Source organism: Elgaria multicarinata, chromosome 22 (genome assembly GCF_023053635.1).
Source record: "Elgaria multicarinata webbii isolate HBS135686 ecotype San Diego chromosome 22, rElgMul1.1.pri, whole genome shotgun sequence".
NCBI lineage: Eukaryota > Metazoa > Chordata > Lepidosauria > Squamata > Anguidae > Elgaria > Elgaria multicarinata.
The window spans coordinates 14,998,740-15,018,734 of record NC_086192.1 but is presented as its reverse complement, the minus strand read 5'-3'; the positions used below and the strand labels follow the sequence as shown (position 1 = coordinate 15,018,734).

The 19,995-nt window shown below is 47.0% G+C and overlaps 1 protein-coding gene across 1 annotated transcript in view; it reads right to left on the bottom strand.

The window, feature by feature from the left end:
• Window positions 1-19,608, bottom strand: part of SRRM3 (serine/arginine repetitive matrix 3) — a 54,912-nt gene extending 35,304 nt beyond the window's left edge. The window contains exons 1-4 of the mRNA XM_063146526.1: window positions 19,354-19,608; window positions 7,432-7,533; window positions 2,058-2,192; window positions 757-837 (exon numbers count right to left, since the gene is read on the bottom strand). Of these exons, the coding sequence (XP_063002596.1) occupies window positions 757-837; window positions 2,058-2,192; window positions 7,432-7,533; window positions 19,354-19,577 (542 nt within the window). The 5' untranslated portion in view covers window positions 19,578-19,608. The remainder of the gene's footprint in view (window positions 1-756; window positions 838-2,057; window positions 2,193-7,431; window positions 7,534-19,353) is intronic.
• Between the last annotated feature and the right edge of the window lie 387 nt (window positions 19,609-19,995).

Here is a 19,995-nt window from a genome sequence, read left to right as displayed (position 1 = left end):
TTCAATGATAAACACACACACACGCACACACCAACAACCCTGACAGTTTAAGGCCAGAGTTAAGGCTATCTCAGGTTACTTCATAAAGGCCCAGGATAGAGAACAGAAGAACGGAAGAAGAGCCCTCAGGCTGGTTCAGGCCAAGGCTCCATCTAGTCCAGCACTCTGTTCACACAGGGGCCCACCAGCCATCGGCCAGGGATGAACAAGCAGGACCTGGTGCAACAGCACCCTCCCGCCCATGTTCCCCAGCAACTGGTGCACACAGGCTTACTGCCTCAAATACTGGAGATAGCACACAACCATCAGGGCTAGCAGCCATGGATCGCCTTCTGTGACGAGAGTGCTGGACTAGATGGACCCTTGGTCTGATCCAGCAGGGCTCCTCTTTCGTTCTTATGAGTAGCAAAGCAGCCATTCATGTCACTGGGTCTACTCTATGTAGGACTTACGTTGGATTCTCCTCTAAGACACCTGGAAGGCCCCAGACGAGGGAAAGCCACCCAAAGTTGAATATAATTATCTTCCCCGTTGTCAAATTTCCATTCGGTGCTGACACAGCTCAACACCAATTTATTTCACTTCCAACCAGTAGCTGTATGCTCGGTGGAACTGTGGCGATGGCCCTTGCCTATTACACGTTCCCTCCCCACAAAGAACATTTTTGGATTGGGTGAAGACCTAGCAACACATCTGGATTGACGTGTCCCCCTTCCTCTGCCCCCACCAAACAGCTGTTCCATTTGGGCAACTCACCGGCTCCGGCGGTGACCCGATTTCTTTTTCTTCTTCTTCTTGGGCGGGGGAGAGGTGGAGCTGCTGGACCGCCTCTTCAGCCTGTGGGAGAAGAAGGAGAGAGCGATCAGGATCAGCGTCCTTCTTAAAATGTTCTTCATGCATCTAGTCCTCACAGAGGGCAGATGAGGAGGAAAACCTGCATCCTGGGCTGTACTGCTTCAGGCGGTAGCTTGGAGTCACAGGGTGAAATGCTCCTTCGTACCAACCCCACCTCCCGAAAATTAGCATAACAGGAAGAATGGTTGTACTAAACTAGACTAGTCTTCTCCCTGACCTGCTAGATGTCTACATGCAGGGGTTAACTCATTACGTAAATGATTGGTCCTCAAAAATGAAGAACATGGAACTGGATAACCAAGTCATAAAATGACTCTCTGTCTACGGTAAGAGGAAGGAATCCATTTGAGGGTGGAGCATGATGGGATTTTGTCAGCTTGCCCCCCTCCCCCGAATTTTGGCTCATCTTTTGTCAGTTGGCCTAATTTGGTCTGCAGCGAGTCAAGCTGAGAGGATGGAGCTGATCACACTACAGACTGTGGCTGCCTGCATAAGGTTTCTGTTGGTTCTAGCTTGCTGCTGAGACAACATCCTCCTGTATTTCTACTAGGGGAGAGTTCCAGCCAGTAAAGCTCAATCTGAGCTGTTTGTGGTCCTGTTGCAGCTATCTTTTATCCAGTAGGGGTTTTGCCTTTAGTTAGCTTGCTGTCCTTAATGCAATTACCTTGACTGGACCCTGCCCACCTGACACAACCTCGCCTGCCTTGACCAAACCGTTCTAGATAGATTAGTTCTTGATGCACAGACCTGACCCTGTCAGATGAAATTAGCTTCCCCTTTGAGCCTCAGGTAATCACAACAATGGACAACAAGATGCCAGAGAGAAGGTGACCTCGCTGAGCCCTTCGTCTCTGACTTGCTACCTTTCCACATGCAAGGAGCACAATTTGCGGGGGAGGGGTTGGCAGAGAAGCATCCTAGCGAGTCATTTTCCAGTCGCTGCCTGAAATGGTACAGAAAAAGGTTGATCATTTGATCCGGTTGCAGATGGACCCTGCGGATGGATCCTGATCAACCCACATGGAGCATGCTGGGATATACATCTGGAGGATTCCAGGTTGGGGAAGGCTGGATGAGATTTTGCCAAGAGACTGGTACACCCAAGAGAGGACCGGGAAAAGCCGGACATGAAAATCGATAGCTGCACTTGAGTAATATTCCACCGACTGTTAAGCCCACCAACAGGTAGTCCTGAAGCTCACCTGTATTCTCGGTGACTGCTGTCATCTTGGTAGCAGTCAGTTCCACAGTCACACTGCAGGGGGCAGCCCTCCCGGTACTCTGCGTATTGCACTGTATACTCTTCTCCATCCACCATATGGTGGTTTTCTATCACTCTGTCCAAGGAAGAAGTAGAAGAAAAAGAGAAGCAGATGAAGAGAGAGAGAGAGAGAAGTCATGGGCATTTTCACAAAATGGCTGCCATGGGGGTGCCTTGTCTATTCATAAAATGGCTGCCGTGGTGGGCATGGCTGGGCATGGAACTAGCGATGGCTGAATTCACCCCTGCCATGCTGTGCCATGCTCCTACGTTTACGTAAAGAGGCCCGTTTATGCAACACGACGGGTGTAAACGGTCTATTGACCCTTCGAAGACTTGAAAGGTTGTCACACAGAGGAGGGCCAGGATCTCTTCTCGATCCTCCCAGAGTGCAGGACATGGAATAACGGGCTCAAGTCAAAGGAAGCCAGATTCCGGCTGGACATCAGGAAAAACTTCCTGACTGTTAGAGCAGCACGACAATGGAATCAGTTACCTAGGGAGGTTGTGGGCTTTCCCACACTAGAGGCCTTCAAGAGGCAGCTAGACAACCCTCTGTCAGGGATGCTTTAGGGTGGATTCCTGCATTGAGCAGGGGGTTGGACTCAATGGCCTTGTAGGCCCCTTCCAACTCTGCTATTCTATGATTCTATGAAAGAGGCAATACCACTGTCACCGTGCCACACTGGGAGTTGCAGGACGTATTTCTCTGTAGACAGGGTTGCACTGTAAATAATCATTCAAGGCCTAGATTATTATTTTTTCTGCATGTAGGACGTCAATCTGAGTTTTCTCAAATTATTTCTGGATTGGATTAGTGGGGACGTGGTGCATTCATTAAATGCAATTTGCCCAATGCTTTCAGGAACACAAAAGCCTGTGGCGGCGTAACTCCCGTACGTAACTCCCTCCCCCAGAAAAACCCCACCATGGACCTGAGAGAGAATCATGCTTTTTCTTTTTTTAGAGAGAGAGAGAGTCCTCCTCCCAATTTGTCTGGTTTCCCTCGGAAGAAATCCGGAGGGGGGAATCACAGCACGAGGCAATATCACTCAGTAGACACCGCCCAAGAGGCGTTAATCTCATCGCTCAGGGATTTTAACCCAATTACAAGCCGAGTGAATAATTGGCTACTTTAAAGGAAATGAACCCCAGGGTGTTTTGGCTCAGAAAATACAAGAGAGACATCAGCGGGCCGGGAGGGAGCTGGGCTGTCGTCGGGGAAAGTGTATTTGTGGTTTCGTCTAGGCATCTTGGAGTACAAAATAGGCAGTGTAAAAAGAAAGAGTGTTGTCCTTAACAAAATGTACAACTATCTAGATTCAAAGGGTTAAGGGAAAAGACAATTTTAGCAAAGTTTTATCACATGAATACAATTCAACAACCGAATTAAACAATGAAACGATTAAAGTGCACTGGCATCTACTGTATACATCTGATTGCATTGATGTTATACAAGAATACCAAAGGCTGCTCTAAGTGAGTAACGCAGTCAGCAGCAGACAGACTGAGGCTTGCTCTGTTGGGTAGACGGAGTGATACTGGCTTCCCAATTCAGGGCTTTTCGATTAAGTCAGCCAGTACAAGTACATTTTACAGGAGCTCTGTGAAGCCTGGGGTCACTGAAGAAGACACCCCGGCGTCGAAACGCATTTGACCTGCTTTTTTAATTTCTCTTTTGGTATTCTTGTATAACATTAATTCAGTCAGATGTATACAGTAGATGCCGGTGCATTTTAATTGTTTAATTCAGTTGTTGAATTGTATGCATGTGATAAAACTTTGTTAAAATTGTCTTTTTCCTTAGTCCTTTGAATCTGGATAGTTGTACAAAATAGGGGGACTTGCGTGTCACAAAAAATCCACACTCTGAAATACATGCGCCCCCTGCCCCTCCATCACTCTAGCAATATTTGGGGTAGGCGGCTGTGCAACGGTAAAATGTTCACCCATTGAGAGCAATGGCAGAAAGCAATGCCCTCCTTTGGATTTGGATTTGTGGCAGTGGAGGCTGGCGGATCTGATTTTGGCGGGGCTGTGAATCCATTCTGTGTTTCAGCCAGAACTCTAAAGAAGCTCTCCAAGGACATCTTTTGGGGATAGGATTCAGCTCCTTGCATTTGTAACGTTGCCATATACCCACATCTGGTACTGCAATGCCGTGATCCCTGGTTGGTTGTAACCCCAGCAAAAACATAGAATGTAGCAAAGCAACGGCCAAGAATAAGTGCAGCACTTATTTGGGGACATTGGGATCTCGCCCAAGTACCCTTTTCACACCAGAAATGTTTGCCCATAAAACGTTTGTTCCGTCGTGTGTATAATAAGCAGGCAAACAGATCCACCATCTTTTCTGAGATTCTACTTCTGTGTATATTGTGTGGAAACTCAGCCATTTCAAACACCCGGTTACTAGCAGACAGACAATGTTTCATTTGGGTTTGAGTATCTATCGCTGAGTACAAACTGTGAATCAGAGCTAGGGTGGAGTCCCCACTCGGCCGTGGAAACCCACTGGGTGACTTTGGGCCAGTCACGGACTCTCAGCCCAACCCACCTCACAGGGTTGTTGTTGTGAGGATAATGTGGAGAGGAGGAGGAGGAAGAGGAGGATTATGTATGCCACCTTGGAGGAAAAAAGGAGGGATATAAATGCAAAAATAAATAAATAAATTTAAAAACAGATCTGTTGGAAAGAGTGTACATAGCCACAAATTTGAGGGAACCCTTTCCCCCCAATTTTCAGCCACCTCCCCCTGGAAGTTAAACATTTGAAGAGGGGGAAAGCAGAAAGAATTAATCTTGACTACAGAGCCCCTGCTTATCTATAGACGCACATGGACCATGGGCATTTTTTATTGTTAAGAGCACACCGGGGCAATGTGCCCTGCATCTTTTGAACTGTGCTCTTCTGAGATGCCCCAATGACCTCATCTCCCTGTATCTTCTCTCTGACCTCAGCAGCCTTGCAGCCACTAGGAGATATTAAGACTCACCCCCCCCCATGGACCTGGGCCCCAGATCTTTCAAGAACTCTTAGCAATGCTCCTGGCATGAACAGTAATGGCCAAGAAAGACATTGCACGGAAGAGGCACAAGAAATAATCTACAAATGTTTTAAGGGTGTGAACTGTCTAGGGAGAGGTGAGAAATCTTTTTGTCCAATTTTTACATAAACTTCGCAAATTTGACCAGAACAGAATTGTTCCACCGAAATATAGCACCGAATGTTGAGTTCTCCACCCAAAAACAAACATGCGCCAAAATGCACACAACATGGGAAAGTACGCGTAACCGTGAACATCCACAGAGCATTCGATCTTCTGGAGCAGAGATTGGCCGCTTCCAAACCCATCGATTAATATCAGAGCGGAGGCGTGCCCGAACGGAGCTTGCAAAATTATCTGACTGTTTTTCAGGTGTCAATGCTGTGTGTCTGTGTCAGTGAATGGATCCGATTCAAACTCACTAAAGCCCTCCTCAAGAGATATCACCTTGCCAGGTTTCATCTCTTTATCTGTACAAATTACACAAATGGAAGCGTTTTTGTTAATTTCCATTTTAAGACTTCCGAAAAATCAAAGCCTGAACCAATCTGACTCAAACTTGGCAGGGCTAAAGTCCTCTTTAAGAGATATCACTGTGCCAAGTTTTACGTCTTTATCTTTAAAAATGAGGGAGCTGTGAGCATTTGATTAATTTCCGTTGATCAGAGCAGTTATCCGAAAAGGGGCGGTTCTCCAACGGTTAATCCGATGGGGCAGAATAAGGGAAGCAGCGAATCACCTCAACAGGGCTCTGGCTCAAATTTCGAGGTGGAGAAGACCCACTTTGCACATCCCTAGTATTTACCCTACATATTATGTCCTCATTTGCTCTCCCCTGCCCCCCACAAAAAATTTCAAGTCTTTGGGCTCAGCGTCCCTTCTACAGCTGTTATTCCTGCCCTGTCTATTTTTGCCTGCTTTTCACAGGTTCTGAGCCCGCTTTTCACAGGTTCTGAGCCCCAGTTCCTTGGCCCAAGGAAGCATTTACATTCAGTGACTCAGCACGGTCTATTCCTGTCCTGAGTGACCTGGTTTCTCGCTCCTCCATCCCTCCCCCCTTGCTGATGAATTATAACATGCAGTTTTCTCGCTGGGCTGCAGCTAAATCACTGACAATCCAGGAAAATTGAGAAGCGTTATCAACGGAGCAGGCCTCTGAAGCAGGAAGGAAGGAAGCCTCTGAGCTCAAATGGCTGGATGGTCTTCTGGGTCTTGGGTGACAAATTTGGTGGCGATTTGACAGAACCACAGAGGAGCTATTCGTGGCGCTGAGTCCAGTTTGGGGTTCAGGTTCAGCACCGTGGAGAGCGGCTTTAGAGTTCTGGCTGGAAAGCAGAATGGATCCACAGCCCCACCAAAACCAGAGCCACGTGACTCAGAAAAAGCTGGTCAGTAGCGCAAATCCTCAAAAACTCAAAAAACAAAACAAAACAAAAAAACCAGAACAGAAAGGAACCTAGTTTTCGCCCAACTCCTTGCATGGAGAAACTTAGCAGCTCAGAGCTGAGTTTTCTCCCTAATGTGACAGTTTTCTGAAGTGGATCATAGAATCATAGAATAGTAGAGTCGGAAGGGGCCTCTAAGGCCATCGAGTCCAACCCCCGGCTCAATGCAGGAATCCACCTTAAAGTATACCCGACAGAGGGTTGTCCAGCTGCCTCTTGAAGGCCTCTAGTGTGGGAGAGCCCACAACCTCCCTAGGTAACGGATTCCATTGTCGTACTGCTCTAATAGTCAGGATGTTTTTCCTGATGTCCAGCCGGAATCTGGCTTTCTGTCACTTGAGCCCTTTATTCCGTGTCCTGCACTTCATAGAATCATAGAATAGCAGAGTTGGAAGGGGCCTACAAGGCCATCGAGTCCAACCCCCTGCTCAATGCAGGAATCCACCCTAAAACATCCCTGACAGATGGCTGTCCAGCTGCCTCTTGAAGGCCTCTCGTGTGGCATGTATGTGTGTGTGTGGAGGGGAGCACTCAAAAGGCAAGCCCACCGCACCCACGATAAACATCACTATTACTGATGTTGATACAGGGCTTCCAGGCCCTGCTCAGCCCTATCACTTATAGAAGGCGAGGGATTTTGACTCAGTCCTAAATGAGTCTGCGGAATCCTCAGCTTGGATTCATAGAAATCAAAACGCATTTAGATCCGCTCCGGATTTCTCTGCCATCCTAATGCCAGACTTCCAGTTTAGAAAGAGCAGCAACCCCTGACGCCTACCAACGGGGCCAGATCCCACCCATGCAGAGATCTCTCGGTACTCACATATGCCGTCCATGCTGGTCTTCGCGAGTGAGTACCCCTTCTTTCTCCATCAACATTTGGCGGAACGTCCCAACTTTCTGCCGGATCTCCTCTTCGGAATACCTGCCTCAACAGATTAGAACAGGGGGGAGAAAGTTAGGAACAACCATTGCTTTGCCCTGCCCAAATTGCCCGCCCTTGTTTTATAAATGGTGGACAATCTTCGTTGGATCTTGGACCAGGACATCAGCCACATTACGGAGGTTCAAGCAACCCCTGACCAGCCCCAGAACCCCAGGGCCAAAGTAGATGTGATGCAATGGAGGCATATGTGAATTGACAAATCTTACAGTGCAATAGGAGGCAGTGGTTGACAATGTCACGAAACAACACGGGTGCTAAGGCACTCAGCCACGTGACCAACCCCCCTTTTAAAGCCATCCAAATTGGTGGCCATCAGCACATCTTGCGGCAGGGGGACAAGCAGTGGGGAAGAGGTATAGGGTGGCCCTATGGAAAGGAGGACAGGGCTCTTGTGTCTTTAACAGTTACATAGAAAAGGGCCTTTCAGCAGGTGTCGTTTGTATGCCTGCAGCACCTGGTGAAATTACTTTTTCATCATCACAATAGTTAAAGCTGCAGGAGCCCTGCCCTCTTGGCCAGATACAAAAGAATCAGGATTCTTGTAGCTTTATCTGTTATGATGAAGAGGGGATTCACCAGGTGCTGCATGCATGCAAAGGACACTTGCTGAAATGCCCTTTTCTGTGCAACTGTTAAAGATGCAGGAGCCCAGTCCTCCTTTCCATAGGGTCACCCTAGAAGAGGAGGAGCAGCAGCAACTTCTTGTAAGCGGATTTCTGCTGGGGTATGGGCCTTGAACAGGTGCCCAACTGGACCTCAACGCAACAGAGAGAGGCAGCTCCAGTCTGAGCAGAAGGCCCAAAGGAGAGCGGGAAAGGGAAAGGGAAAGGAGTCCATAACACCGGGAGGCACGGAAGGAAATATTGACGGGGCCAAAGACGCGCCCTCCCAGAGCGTTTCTTTTCATCCCTTGCATTTGGCCTCCTTGACAAAAGGCCTGCTTGGTTTTCCTTCCTGATTGACTTCAGAGGCCAAGACGAGTATTTATTGGGCGATTCGCTCGGCTTCCGTGGCTTCTGCAGCTCATTAACTCTGACTTATGGGCCTGGAAAATGGAGCCGGGCGCTGCTCGCTCTGCTCACGGAGGAGGGCTCCCCAGCCGCGGGAATCGATGGGTCAATGCCTCCTTGATTTATACCATCGAGGAAACACCCAGGAGGAGGGAAGAGGGAAACTCCCAGAGCAGGGAAGAGCAGGAGCTTTCGTGAACACCCGCCCCCTTCTCCACACCCATTTTGTACTCGTGGACTAGACGAAGTCCGGGAGCAGCCTGCAACCTGCCAAGTCAACTGCGATTCCCAACCCCACAACACAGGAAAGGCCTGGAGGGGAATCGTCTTCAGGTACCCTGAAGGCCACGTCCACGGCTGTACAGGTAAGTGTGTATAGCAGGAACAGGGAACATTTTTTACAGCCCAACGGCCAAATTGCACAATAGGGAAAGTTTCAGGGGCCGCGTTCCGTCTGTGGGCGTGGCCAAAGGCAGATTGGGCGGGGCTAACGTGGTGATGATCACCATTTTAAGGCTACTCAGAAGGAGGGATGTAGAGATTTTGTAAAATCCATTCCATCTGTGTTTCGCGGATTGTCAGGTGCCTTTTTGTTCCACTGGCTGAGCACTGGGAAAATCAGTTTCCCCCCCTCCAATTTGCTGAATTTGCACTAATTTGCATTTGTGGAAATTTGCAGTTGTGCAAATTTGCATTTGTGGAAATTTGCAGTTGCGCAAATTTGCATTTCTGAAAATTTGCAGTTGTGCACATTTGCATTTGCGGAAATTTGCAGTTGCGCAAATTTGCATTTGTGGAAATTTGCAGTTGCGCAAATTTGCATTTCTGAAAATTTGCAGTTGCGCAAATTTGCATTTGCAAGGATGTGACAATCGCCCCAACGTGGATTTTAATCTTTTAGCTTGTGGGAGATGTGCTGCTGCTGCTGCTGCTGCTTTCTATAGCTACATTTCTGTAAAATTCCAGAAAGTTAAACAAAAAACAAAAACTTGCACAAGTCCACAGAATTTGTGTGATTCGGGAAAACTCAGTCCGCTGTGGAATCCGTGGTTTGGATTCATAGAAATCTGAACTCATTTGATTGCACTGCAGGTATCTCTGACATCCCTACTCAGAAGTAACAAGGACAAGACTCCTGCGTGTCTACCCAGTAGTAAGCAGGACTGAATCACTCAGTAGCACTTTCAAATAGCATCCCAGGTAACAAGCCTTGGCACGCCTACACATGAGGAAGTAATTCTCCTGCCTACAAAATGCATACCTCAGATATGGGCAACAGCTCAATTCTTTGCAGAGTGTTTCAAGATTAATTGGATTTAAATACATCAGTGATCGGAAAGTGACCAGATTTAAAAGAGGGCAGGGCACCTGCAGCATTAACCGTTGTGACGAAGAGGAAATTTCACCAGGTTCTCCATCTATACAAATGACACCTGCTGGAATTCCCTTTTCAATACAACTGTTACAGATACAGGAGCCCTGTCCTCCTTTCTACAGGGTCACCCTACTCCTTTGTCACACTCTCCATAATATTCAAGGGCTGAATGCGCTTTCCTGTGCTAGGCTGCAGGCATTAGGCCAAGGACAAGCTGCAGTAACATTGCAACTGTGCTTGGCCTGCCGGAGTGCCGTCCCACACAGACTGTGCATTTATACAGGGCCTGATCCTACACGGTGCTGAGTACCCCTACTCATTTCTATCCCCTTGGCAGCACCCCGGGGCTCAGGACCTGCAAGTTGTAGCTCCAGTAGTGAGGACATCAACAATTCTCATTCATCTAACTTCAAAGGAGCCATCACATCTGGGAATAGCACAGTGACTCAGTGAGGGAGACCACGGCTCTCATGGGCATGTATGAGCAGACTTCACGCTCTGGAGATACAACTTGGTTTGTTTGAACAAGAACTTTGAGATCTGCCAACCCCTTGCAAAAGACATTCAGAATGGAAGCACGCTAAGCCCAGGAGGTTGGTCTGAGTCCCCGAACTGAATGATGCTCACAGTCCTTCAACACAAAAATCCACTCCATAGGAAACCTGGAAACTGCCTTATAGTGAGTCAGCTCCTGGGTCCAACTACCTCAATATTGTCAACACTGACTGGCAGCATCATCTCTCCAGGGATTTACGCATTTTGATGAGGATTTGCGTGTTTTGGGGGGAGGGGTGCGCATTTTCACAAATATGAATTTGTGCAAATGCGAATTTGCGTGCATTCCAAAAACTGGGGGGGAAACACGATTCCGCCCTTCCAGATAATGCAATGAAAGGCACCTGATAATCTGCAAAACGGAGGTGGAACAGATTTTACATCCCTAGGACTCATCTGTGGTGCCAAAGTGGGGAGGCAAGTTCTCCCTTTGTGCATGCTCAGAGGCTGTCTCACATATTTAATCATCCCCAGGGATCACAGTTCTCTGTCATGCTGTTGCCCAGAGGACAGAATGGAGCAACCCAAGTGATGCTTCCAGCGGTGCAGGCAGGTCTAATCTCAAAGCCAAAGTCCAGGGCCTCCAAATTACTATTCAGAGAGCCACGGCTGGTGCAGGCAGTAACACAGAGTCCCTGCCAAAAACAGGGGCGGGGGTGTCTTGCCGACGGAGTTCAGAACGGGCGATTCCGTTCCACCGCAAAGGTGGAGGCAAAAAGCATCTGTGCGGCCTCTCGCCATGGGCTCCGCCTGGCATTCAAGCCTTGTTGAATATTTCATGGGTTCCGGATGTGCTCTGGTGTTCAATAATAGAACAGGTCACTGCGGGTGGCGGCGCTCAGGAGGCGTTCTGCCTCGCACACGCTCACGGGCGGCGTTGGCTGGTCCTTTTCTCCTTTCGCGGGGGCGGAACAGGGAATCACCCGAAGCCCATCGGGCCCTGGTCTTTGGGCAGGTTCCTGAGTTCTGCCCCTCAAAGCCCCTCCTGTTCTATTCCATTTCTCCAGGCTATTATAGGACTAGAATAGGACATGCATACGTTTAAAATAGGGCATGCCTGAACGACAAAGACCAAAAAGACAACCATGGTTTTTTGATGGTTCATAATAACTACATAATAACTACATAATAAGTTCATAATAACTACAACTACTAGTACCACGACAGAACTAGTAGCAGTAGTAGCAATAATAATAATAATAATAATAATAATAATAATGCTTATCTATTAAAATTACCAAAGCAGCAGACAGAATAATAATAATAATAATAATAATAATAATAATAATATCTATTAAGATTACCAAAGCAGCAGACAGAATAATAATAATAATAATAATAATAATACTATCTATTAAGATTACCAAAGCAGCAGACAGAATAATAATAATAATAATAATATCTATTAAGATTACCAAAGCAGCAGACATAATAATAATAATAATAATAATAATAATATCTATTAAGATTACCAAAGCAGCAGACAGAATAATAATAATAATAATAATAATAATAATAATAATAATAACCTTATCTATTAAAATTACCAAAGCAGCAGACAGAATCCTCATCCTCATCCTCATCCTCATCTTATCTATTAAGATTACCAAAGCAGTGCACATCATCATCATCACTGGACCTTCAACAGGTCATTGGGTTTTGTAAACTGCCCTGGACCGTAGGAAGGGCATATATAAATATCCCAATAAAGCAATAAAGGATAAATAGCTGCCTCCCAGAATCCCCTCTGGGGTCCATCTTTCCAGACAGGAACAAAACTACTGAAGAAATGTGCGTTCATATATTTCGGGGAACCTTTTCACTGCAGCATGTGGGTTTCTAAATGTGGATATCATCTGAGATGTGTTCAATATGTTTATGATTCTTATGTGCGTGTCTTTGTACCTACGTATTGATTTGTTCCCTTTTCTCACAATCCACTTTCAGCATAATTTGAAAAGAGTGGCATACAAATAAAGATTATGGCGAACAAGGTGTGATATAGGACAGGGACATTCCACCAGCCCTGCTGAAGGTCTCCTTAATTTTTTTCCTCTTCCCTCCTCATTCCCTTTTCCTCATACCCCATTATTATTATTACTATCTCTCTTTTCAGCTCATAACAGTTTTTCTAGAGGGACATGACAGGCTTTGCCGAGTCATGCTGTTTTTTACTGATCCAGGAATTTCCTGACTAATGAACACGTTTTCAGTATAACTACGTTCTGGATATTGATGGGAATGTATTTTGGTAGGCCCAGTTTCTGAAGGTTTTCTGTATAATTTTTTGATGTGATACTGGTGACTGATGTGACTAATGGAATAATTGTGACCTTCTCCTGTTGCCATAGTTCTTTAACTTTCATAGCCAGTGGTGAATATTTTCTCTCTTTTCCTCTTCCTTTTCTACAACATTTTTGTCATTAGGTACTGCTATATAAATGAAGTAAGTGGTTTCCCCCCCCCTCTTTTTTGTCTATGTCTGGTCGGTTGCAAGGTATGAATTGTTCTGTCCCAGTGTATGTTATGATCTACATTTTCCAAGATTGTTTCAGATGACTATGTATAGTATGGCGAACGTTGTTTGATGAGGTTGAATTTGATGGCCAGTTGTTGGTGAATTATTTTTGCAGCTGTATTTTGTCTGTCCATATAGTTCATTCCTGCTAGAATTTTACATCCTCCTCTTACATGGTCTGTTGTTCCTGTAACTGATGACATTTCCTACATGAATCTGCTGTTACACTGTTATCTTTTATGATGTATTATTATTATTAGACAGCTTTGGCTATTGGGCAGTATAAAATGCAATAATAATAATAATAATAATAATAATAATAATAATAATAATAATAATAATAATAATACAGCCTGTCTTGTTTGGTGATTGATCATAAGCTGCTGTGATAGGGTTGCTGGGGAACATGGGTGGGAGGGTTCTGTTGCATTCATGTCCTGCTTGTGGGTTTTCTGTGGGCAGTTGGGTGTCTCCTGTGTGAACCGAATACTGGACTAGATGGACCCTTGGTCTGATCCAGCATCAGGGCTCTTCTGATGTTCAGAGGAGGGCAACCAGGATGATCAGGGGTCTGGAAACAAAGCCCTGTGAAGAGAGACTGAAAGAACCGGGCATGTTTAGCCTGGAGAAGAGAAGAGTGAGGGGAGACATGAGAGCACTCTTCAAGGACTTAAAAGGTTGTCACACAGAGGAGGGCCAGGATCTCTTCTCGATCCTCCCAGAGTGCAGGACACGGAATAACGGGCTCAAGTTAAAAGAAGCCAGATTCCAGCTGGACATCAGGAAAAACTTCCTGACTGTTAGAGCAGTGCGACAATGGAATCAGCTACCTAGGGAGGTTGTGGGCTGTCCCACACTAGAGGCCTTCAAGAGGCAGCTGGACAAGCATCTGTTGGGGATGCTTTAGGGTGGATTCCTGCATTGAGCAGGAGGTTGGACTGGATGGCCTTGTAGGCCCCTTCCAACTCTGCTATTCTATGATTCTATGATTTAATGTTCTTATATAGCGTGTTTTTGTTTGTTTGTTCTGTTTCGACAGGGGGACTAAGGAACAGGGGAAAATACTTTAAATAAATAAACAAAGTAGATGATGAATATGGAAACTGTACAATGATGGTGGTGCTGATAAGCCACTGTTGATTGATCTGTCTGTGATGAATTTGTCTGCTCCCCCCTACCCCCCCCACCCCGGGCTGGTTATGATGACAAAACTGGCAGAAGGAAAGCTTGTTAGCGCCGGCACACGGCTAGAATAAACAAAGGCCTCCGTGCCCATCCGCCTGTCTCCCCCGCCCCAACACCTCCTATGCCGTCTCTCTGAAGCAGCACATCAGGGAGATGCATGCAACATGAAAACTGTCCCTGGCTTTGAGATGTTTCAGGACAGTTGTCAGATAAAAGGGAGCTGGCGAGGCGGGAGAGAGAGAGAGAGAGAGAGAGAATGCAGGAAGCAACGGACTCGTTAAATCCTTGCCTTTTGAAATATACATCAAAATTCAACGGCAGAAAGGAGAAGACGACGGAAGCCAGCAACAAAGGAATTAGGCACCCTGTGGGTTCCTGAGCCGGGGATATTGCCTGCCCTGACTTTCCAAGGCGGTGTTGGGTAGTGTAAGCCACGTGCTAGAAGATCTGGGTTCAAATCTTGCCCTCAAGTTACCCTCAAGTTACCGGAAGCCAGATTCTGGCTGGACATCAGGAAAAACGTCCTGACTGTTAGAGCACTATGACAATGGAACCAGTTACCTGGGGAGGTTGTGGGCTCTCCCACTCGAGAGGCGTCTGTCAGGGATGCTTGAAAGTGGATTCCTGCATCGAGCAGGGGGTTGGACTCGATGGCCTTGTAGGCCCCTTCCAACTCTGCTATTCTATGATTCTATGATTCTCCTGCGAACACCCAGGGGTGTTGAACCTCAGCCGTGCAAGCCAAGTCTGGGGCCCCAGGCCGGCTCTTTGGAGTCCCCCGAGAGCCACTCCCCCTTTCCTTCCCCCCCAAAAGGCAAATGTTTGGAGATCTCCAGGTTGGGGATGTCCCCCCCATTCTAAAAGGTTGAAATGCCTCCCCTGAAGAGGAGGGCCGGCACTAAATAGTAGAAACCCAAGGGTTTAACTCAGTTTGAGGCAGCTTCTGATGTTCCTAATCCCTGGCCGTAAGAGCTATACCCTAAAATATGTTGACATTTTGCGTTTTAGCCCCTTTTCCCCTTTGGCTCCGCCCGCCCCCGGAAGCTGCTCCGAAATGGATTCCAGACCTGTGTGCCGCACGAGGTTTAACACCCCTGCCTTAAACAAATCACGATTCTGAAAGCCCTCCGTCCATCCTGGGTATGTGGAACTACGCAGACAGGAATTGGCCCAGTTTTTCCGCGGCTCCTGTGGTGTCTTGTGCATTGGGACCTGAAGGTGGGTGACTCTATTCCTTCCTCCTAGGCACAGAGAGCCTGTTGTGGTCATTTCACTGCTTATTCCCAAGTGGATTCATCCATCCGTTAGCGAGAGGATCTGAATTTCATTGAACTTCCATCAATCAGAGTATTGTGCCAAATGTTTTGACCGTTCCATTTTTGGCATTTCGGGGGGGGGGGACAAAAAATGGGCGAAAGATGCTGCAGAGGTGAGAATTTTGGAGAATTTTCTCCTTGGAGAGGAGGACAGGTTTTCCACATATCTTTTTAAATGTTGCCAGTTGTTGAGGGTGTGTGTGTGTCTTCTTGGTTTTATCCTGGTTGTGCTTTTGATACTGTATTTTGTAATTGTGCTTGTAACATGTTGGTTGTTTTATTATGGTTTTAACTTTTGTGAACCGCCCAGAGAGCTTCGGCTATTGGGCGGTATAAAAATGTAATAATTTTTTAAAAAAAAAATCTTCCTTCCTTCCATTTTATTTTATTTTTAAAACACCCCCGGCATTTTCAGGAGCCCAGGAATTCTTCCTGAATGCTTATTGGAGAGAGAGAGGTCACATGGTTTCTGATAGGCATTCACTAATACCTCAAGGGCTCTTGAAAATGCCGGGATGTTTTTGTTTTGTTTTTAAACTAAAAAATAGGAAGAAGCTTCCTCAGCAACTGGCTACACATTTTTAAAAAAAGTATGTGGGTTCCCTGTCCTCCTCCCCAAGGAGAAAATTCTCTGAACACACACACACACACACACACACACACACACACACACACACACACCCGGCCGCCCCTGGCTGAAAGAGGCAGAAAAAGCCATGCCTCTTTCATTGGGAGAGAAAAACTTCCCAAAATACATGGGAAGGATTCAGCCCCGCACTAATAAATCATATATCAATACAATTATTGACTTATTTGCAAAAAGGATCCCGGAGAAGCTTGCAAAAAGTAATACCGAGACACGGCTCAAAACGTACTGGGAGGAAAAACGGGGAAGGAAAATTAAAACTCATTTCAGATCCTATTGCTAGCTGTCGGCTAACAATAAGGACACAGCAGCTTTAAAACCGAATGGGACAATCAGACGTCCCCCCACCCCTATCTCTCTCTCGCACTCCCCTAAAGGCAGATGAATTGGCAAGTGCGCAAGGCGGCATCTGGGCAAAAGCGCAGTTTGATCGTTTAAGGGCTGCACATTTTGGTTCCACTAATCTCACCTCCCGTCATGTGAGCGAAGCTCAAGGCCGAGCCCAGAAGGAACACTGCCATTAATGAAGCCACTGGAGAGGAGCTGAACAGCAGTCGGCTCTGTCGGCTTTGGAGAGATCAACGCGTGCGGTTCTTTGAGGGATCTTTTTATGTGCATCCAGTGGAGGTCAGCAGGGAGATGAATCCAGTCCAAGTTTCAGTCCGAAACAGTCCGAACCCTAAAGGAGCTCTCCGAGGTACGAAGCTTCATTTTTCGTTCAGAACCAGTCCAAACCCTAAAGGAGCTCTCCAAGGTACGAAACTTCACATTTCGTTCAGAAACAGTCCAACCCCTAAAGGAGCTCTCCGAGGTACAAAGCTTCATGTTTCATTCAGAACCAGTCCAAACCCTAAAGGAGCTCTCCGACATATGAAGCTTCACATTGCATTCAGAACCAGTCTGTACCCTAAAGGAGCTCTTCGAGGTATGAAGCTTCACGTTTCGTTCAGAACCAGTCTGAACCCTAAAGGAGCTCTCTGAGGTACGAAGCTTAATATCTTGTTCAGAACCAGTCCGAACCCTAAAGGAGCTCTCCGAGATAAGAAGCTTCACGTTTCGTTCAGAACCAGTCTGAACCCTAAAGGAGCTCTCTGAGGTACGAAGCTTCATGTTTCGTTCAGAAACAGTCCGAACCCTAATGGAGCTCTCTGAGGTACAAAGCTTCACGTTTCAATCCCTACCAACACGAATGCGAAAGAGCTATCCAAGATACTGAACCTAGTTTCAGGATAAGCCTCAGCACCTTGGATAGTTCCTTTAGAATTGAATCAGACTGAACCCCAGGATGGAGTCACATCCCCACTGACTTTTGAGCCACCAGTCTCCACTGGCAATTCCAATGGCACAGTGGCAGCAAGGTGGCCTGTAAGGGGCAGGTCTGGGGGGGGGGGAGGCAGCCCGTCCCTGCTCCGGAAGCACCAATGCCTGTGACACGCCTGCTCAGGCTTTCGTAGCCTTGCAGCACGCGAAGCCGAAAGGGCCACCCTTTTTGCACACGCGGAAGCTCCGATTGGCCAGAATCCTACGCTATAGCGTCCTTAACATAATGATTAATCCAGGCCCAGATGGAGACCCGTCGAGACAGGCCGTCTGCCTTCCCCACGTTTGTGAGATTTACAGCCGCCATCACCCGGCAGCTGTCCTCAGCTGGCTGGAAGAACTTGCTGGAAAAGGCAAATATTTGCCATGCCGTGTTCTTCACAATGCTCTTGCCGGCTGGATGTCAGAGAGCCGGGCAGGATGAGAGACAACAGATGGCCTCTCTTCTCATTAGGGCTCTCTCTACGTTGTATTTATTTAATTAATTAATTGATTTGCTGGTGGAGCTGTCCTGGAAACAGATTTTTTTCTTTTCTTTTCTTTCTTGCTTTCTTTTTTTTAAAAGAGAAGACGCCGAATCGTAAAGCGAGTGAGAGAAACCGCTTCCTCCCTGGCTCGCAGTGGGACGTTAGCCTCCCTCAGTGCACACATATACCGCATCGCCAATTAACTACACAACGTGACGCCTAGCGGGGACTGCGCAGCTGCGCATTTTGCACGGGCATTTTCCTTCATGCACCAAGAAATCTACGCACAAGTAGTTTGATAAATCTTTTTGACAACGGTTGATTTTAATGCTAGGGGTGACCTTGTGTTGTGTATGCGTGTGCGTGTGTGTGTGTGAGCTACACCTCATCATTGGTTGCATCCATATATTAAATAATAATCTGTGCTAGGAATATCAGGGGAATCCGTATTTGGATTCTTCAACGGGGCGGCTTTTTCTGAGTCGCACAGATTCTTCAAACTTCGTAGAATCATAGAATAGCAGAGTTGGAAGGGGCCTACAAGGCCATCGAGTCCAACCCCCTGCTCAATGCAGGAATCCACCCTACAGCATCCCTGACAGGGTTGTCCAGCTGCCTCTTGAAGGCCTCTAGTGTGGGAGAGCCCACAACCTCCCTAGGTCACTGGTTCCATTGTCATACTGCTCTAACAGTCAGGAAGTTTTTCCTGATGTCCAGCCGGAATCTGACTTCCTGTCACTTAAGCCCGTTATTCCATGTCCTGCACTCTGGGAGGATCAAGAAGAGATCCTGGCCCTCCTCTGCGTGAGAACCTTTCAAGTATTTGAAGAGTGCTCTCATGTCTCCCCTCAATCTTCCCTTAAACGGGGGTTAAGGCCCTAACCATGGCTTAGTGTGTTGTCTGAACAGGCCCAAAGTAGCATAAAGCTCTTGAGGGCCTTTTCCACCTGTTAAAATGGCAGGGAGGGGAACCACAAAACATCCATGAGATGAGGTTTCCCAAATCCCTCCTCAAAGCTCAGTTAGCGTCATTTGCATTCCCAAACACACTTTTAAAAATTATTATTATTCTGGTTAGGGGGAAAAAATGTAAATTTTCCCAGTCGGGGGAGGGGAGTGCTTATTTAGCCCCAAAAGGCCAACGTGTCAAAATGTTGACTTTGGGGAGGAACGCACACTTGTGCACGTATGTATTTTTGGAAGTGTGCATGTGCGCATATGCGCGCTTTCAAACATGGGCGTACATTCAGGAATTTGTGGAAATTCCCTGCTTTCCTTCTCGTGGTTGAGTTTGGGGTTGCGAAACGCTCATACATCCCAAATAAACAGAGGGATAGAATACTGGTCCAGGTGGGCCTGACCAAGGCAGCTCTTTTGACGCGCTCCTGTCCTCACGCATGTACTCACCCTTGCTCCTCCATCATCTCCTGCAATTCCATGCATTTCAGCTCTACCCGACGTTTCCTCTCGTGGTCCAGGATCTCCCGGTGGGCTTTCTTCACCAATCCAGCCTCCACCAGCCGTACTTCATCTTCCGGCTTGTGCCAGGTGCCTGAGGCACTGGGTTGGGGAAAGCCGTTGGACACCTCCTGGGGTGAAGGCATCCTCGCTCCGTTGTTGTAGAGAGCCATGCAAGCTGAGGGCTGACGTGGCTTCCGCCTTCCGTTGTTCCTGCCAGAGACGGGAGGGGGGAAATGCGTTTATTTTGACATCCTTAACAACAGCAGGAAAAACAAAGATCTTTCAATAGCTTAAAATCACATTAACTAATGTCGTCTTCTCTATTCGAAACCACTGAGCATGTGTTGAAGGGGAAAGAGGAAAAGCCGGGCAACAGCTTGCTTGGAGGCTTACAGAGGGCAGCAGGCTAGGCACAATTGCAGTTTCTCATTATGAACAAGGGACTCTGCCTTAAATTGAGCCAGACCATTTGTCCATTAGGCTCAATATTGTCTACACTGATGGACAGGGTCTTTCCAGGGTTTCGGACATGGGTCTACCCCAGCTCTATCTGAAGGTACCAGGAATTGAACTTGGACCCTTTTGCAT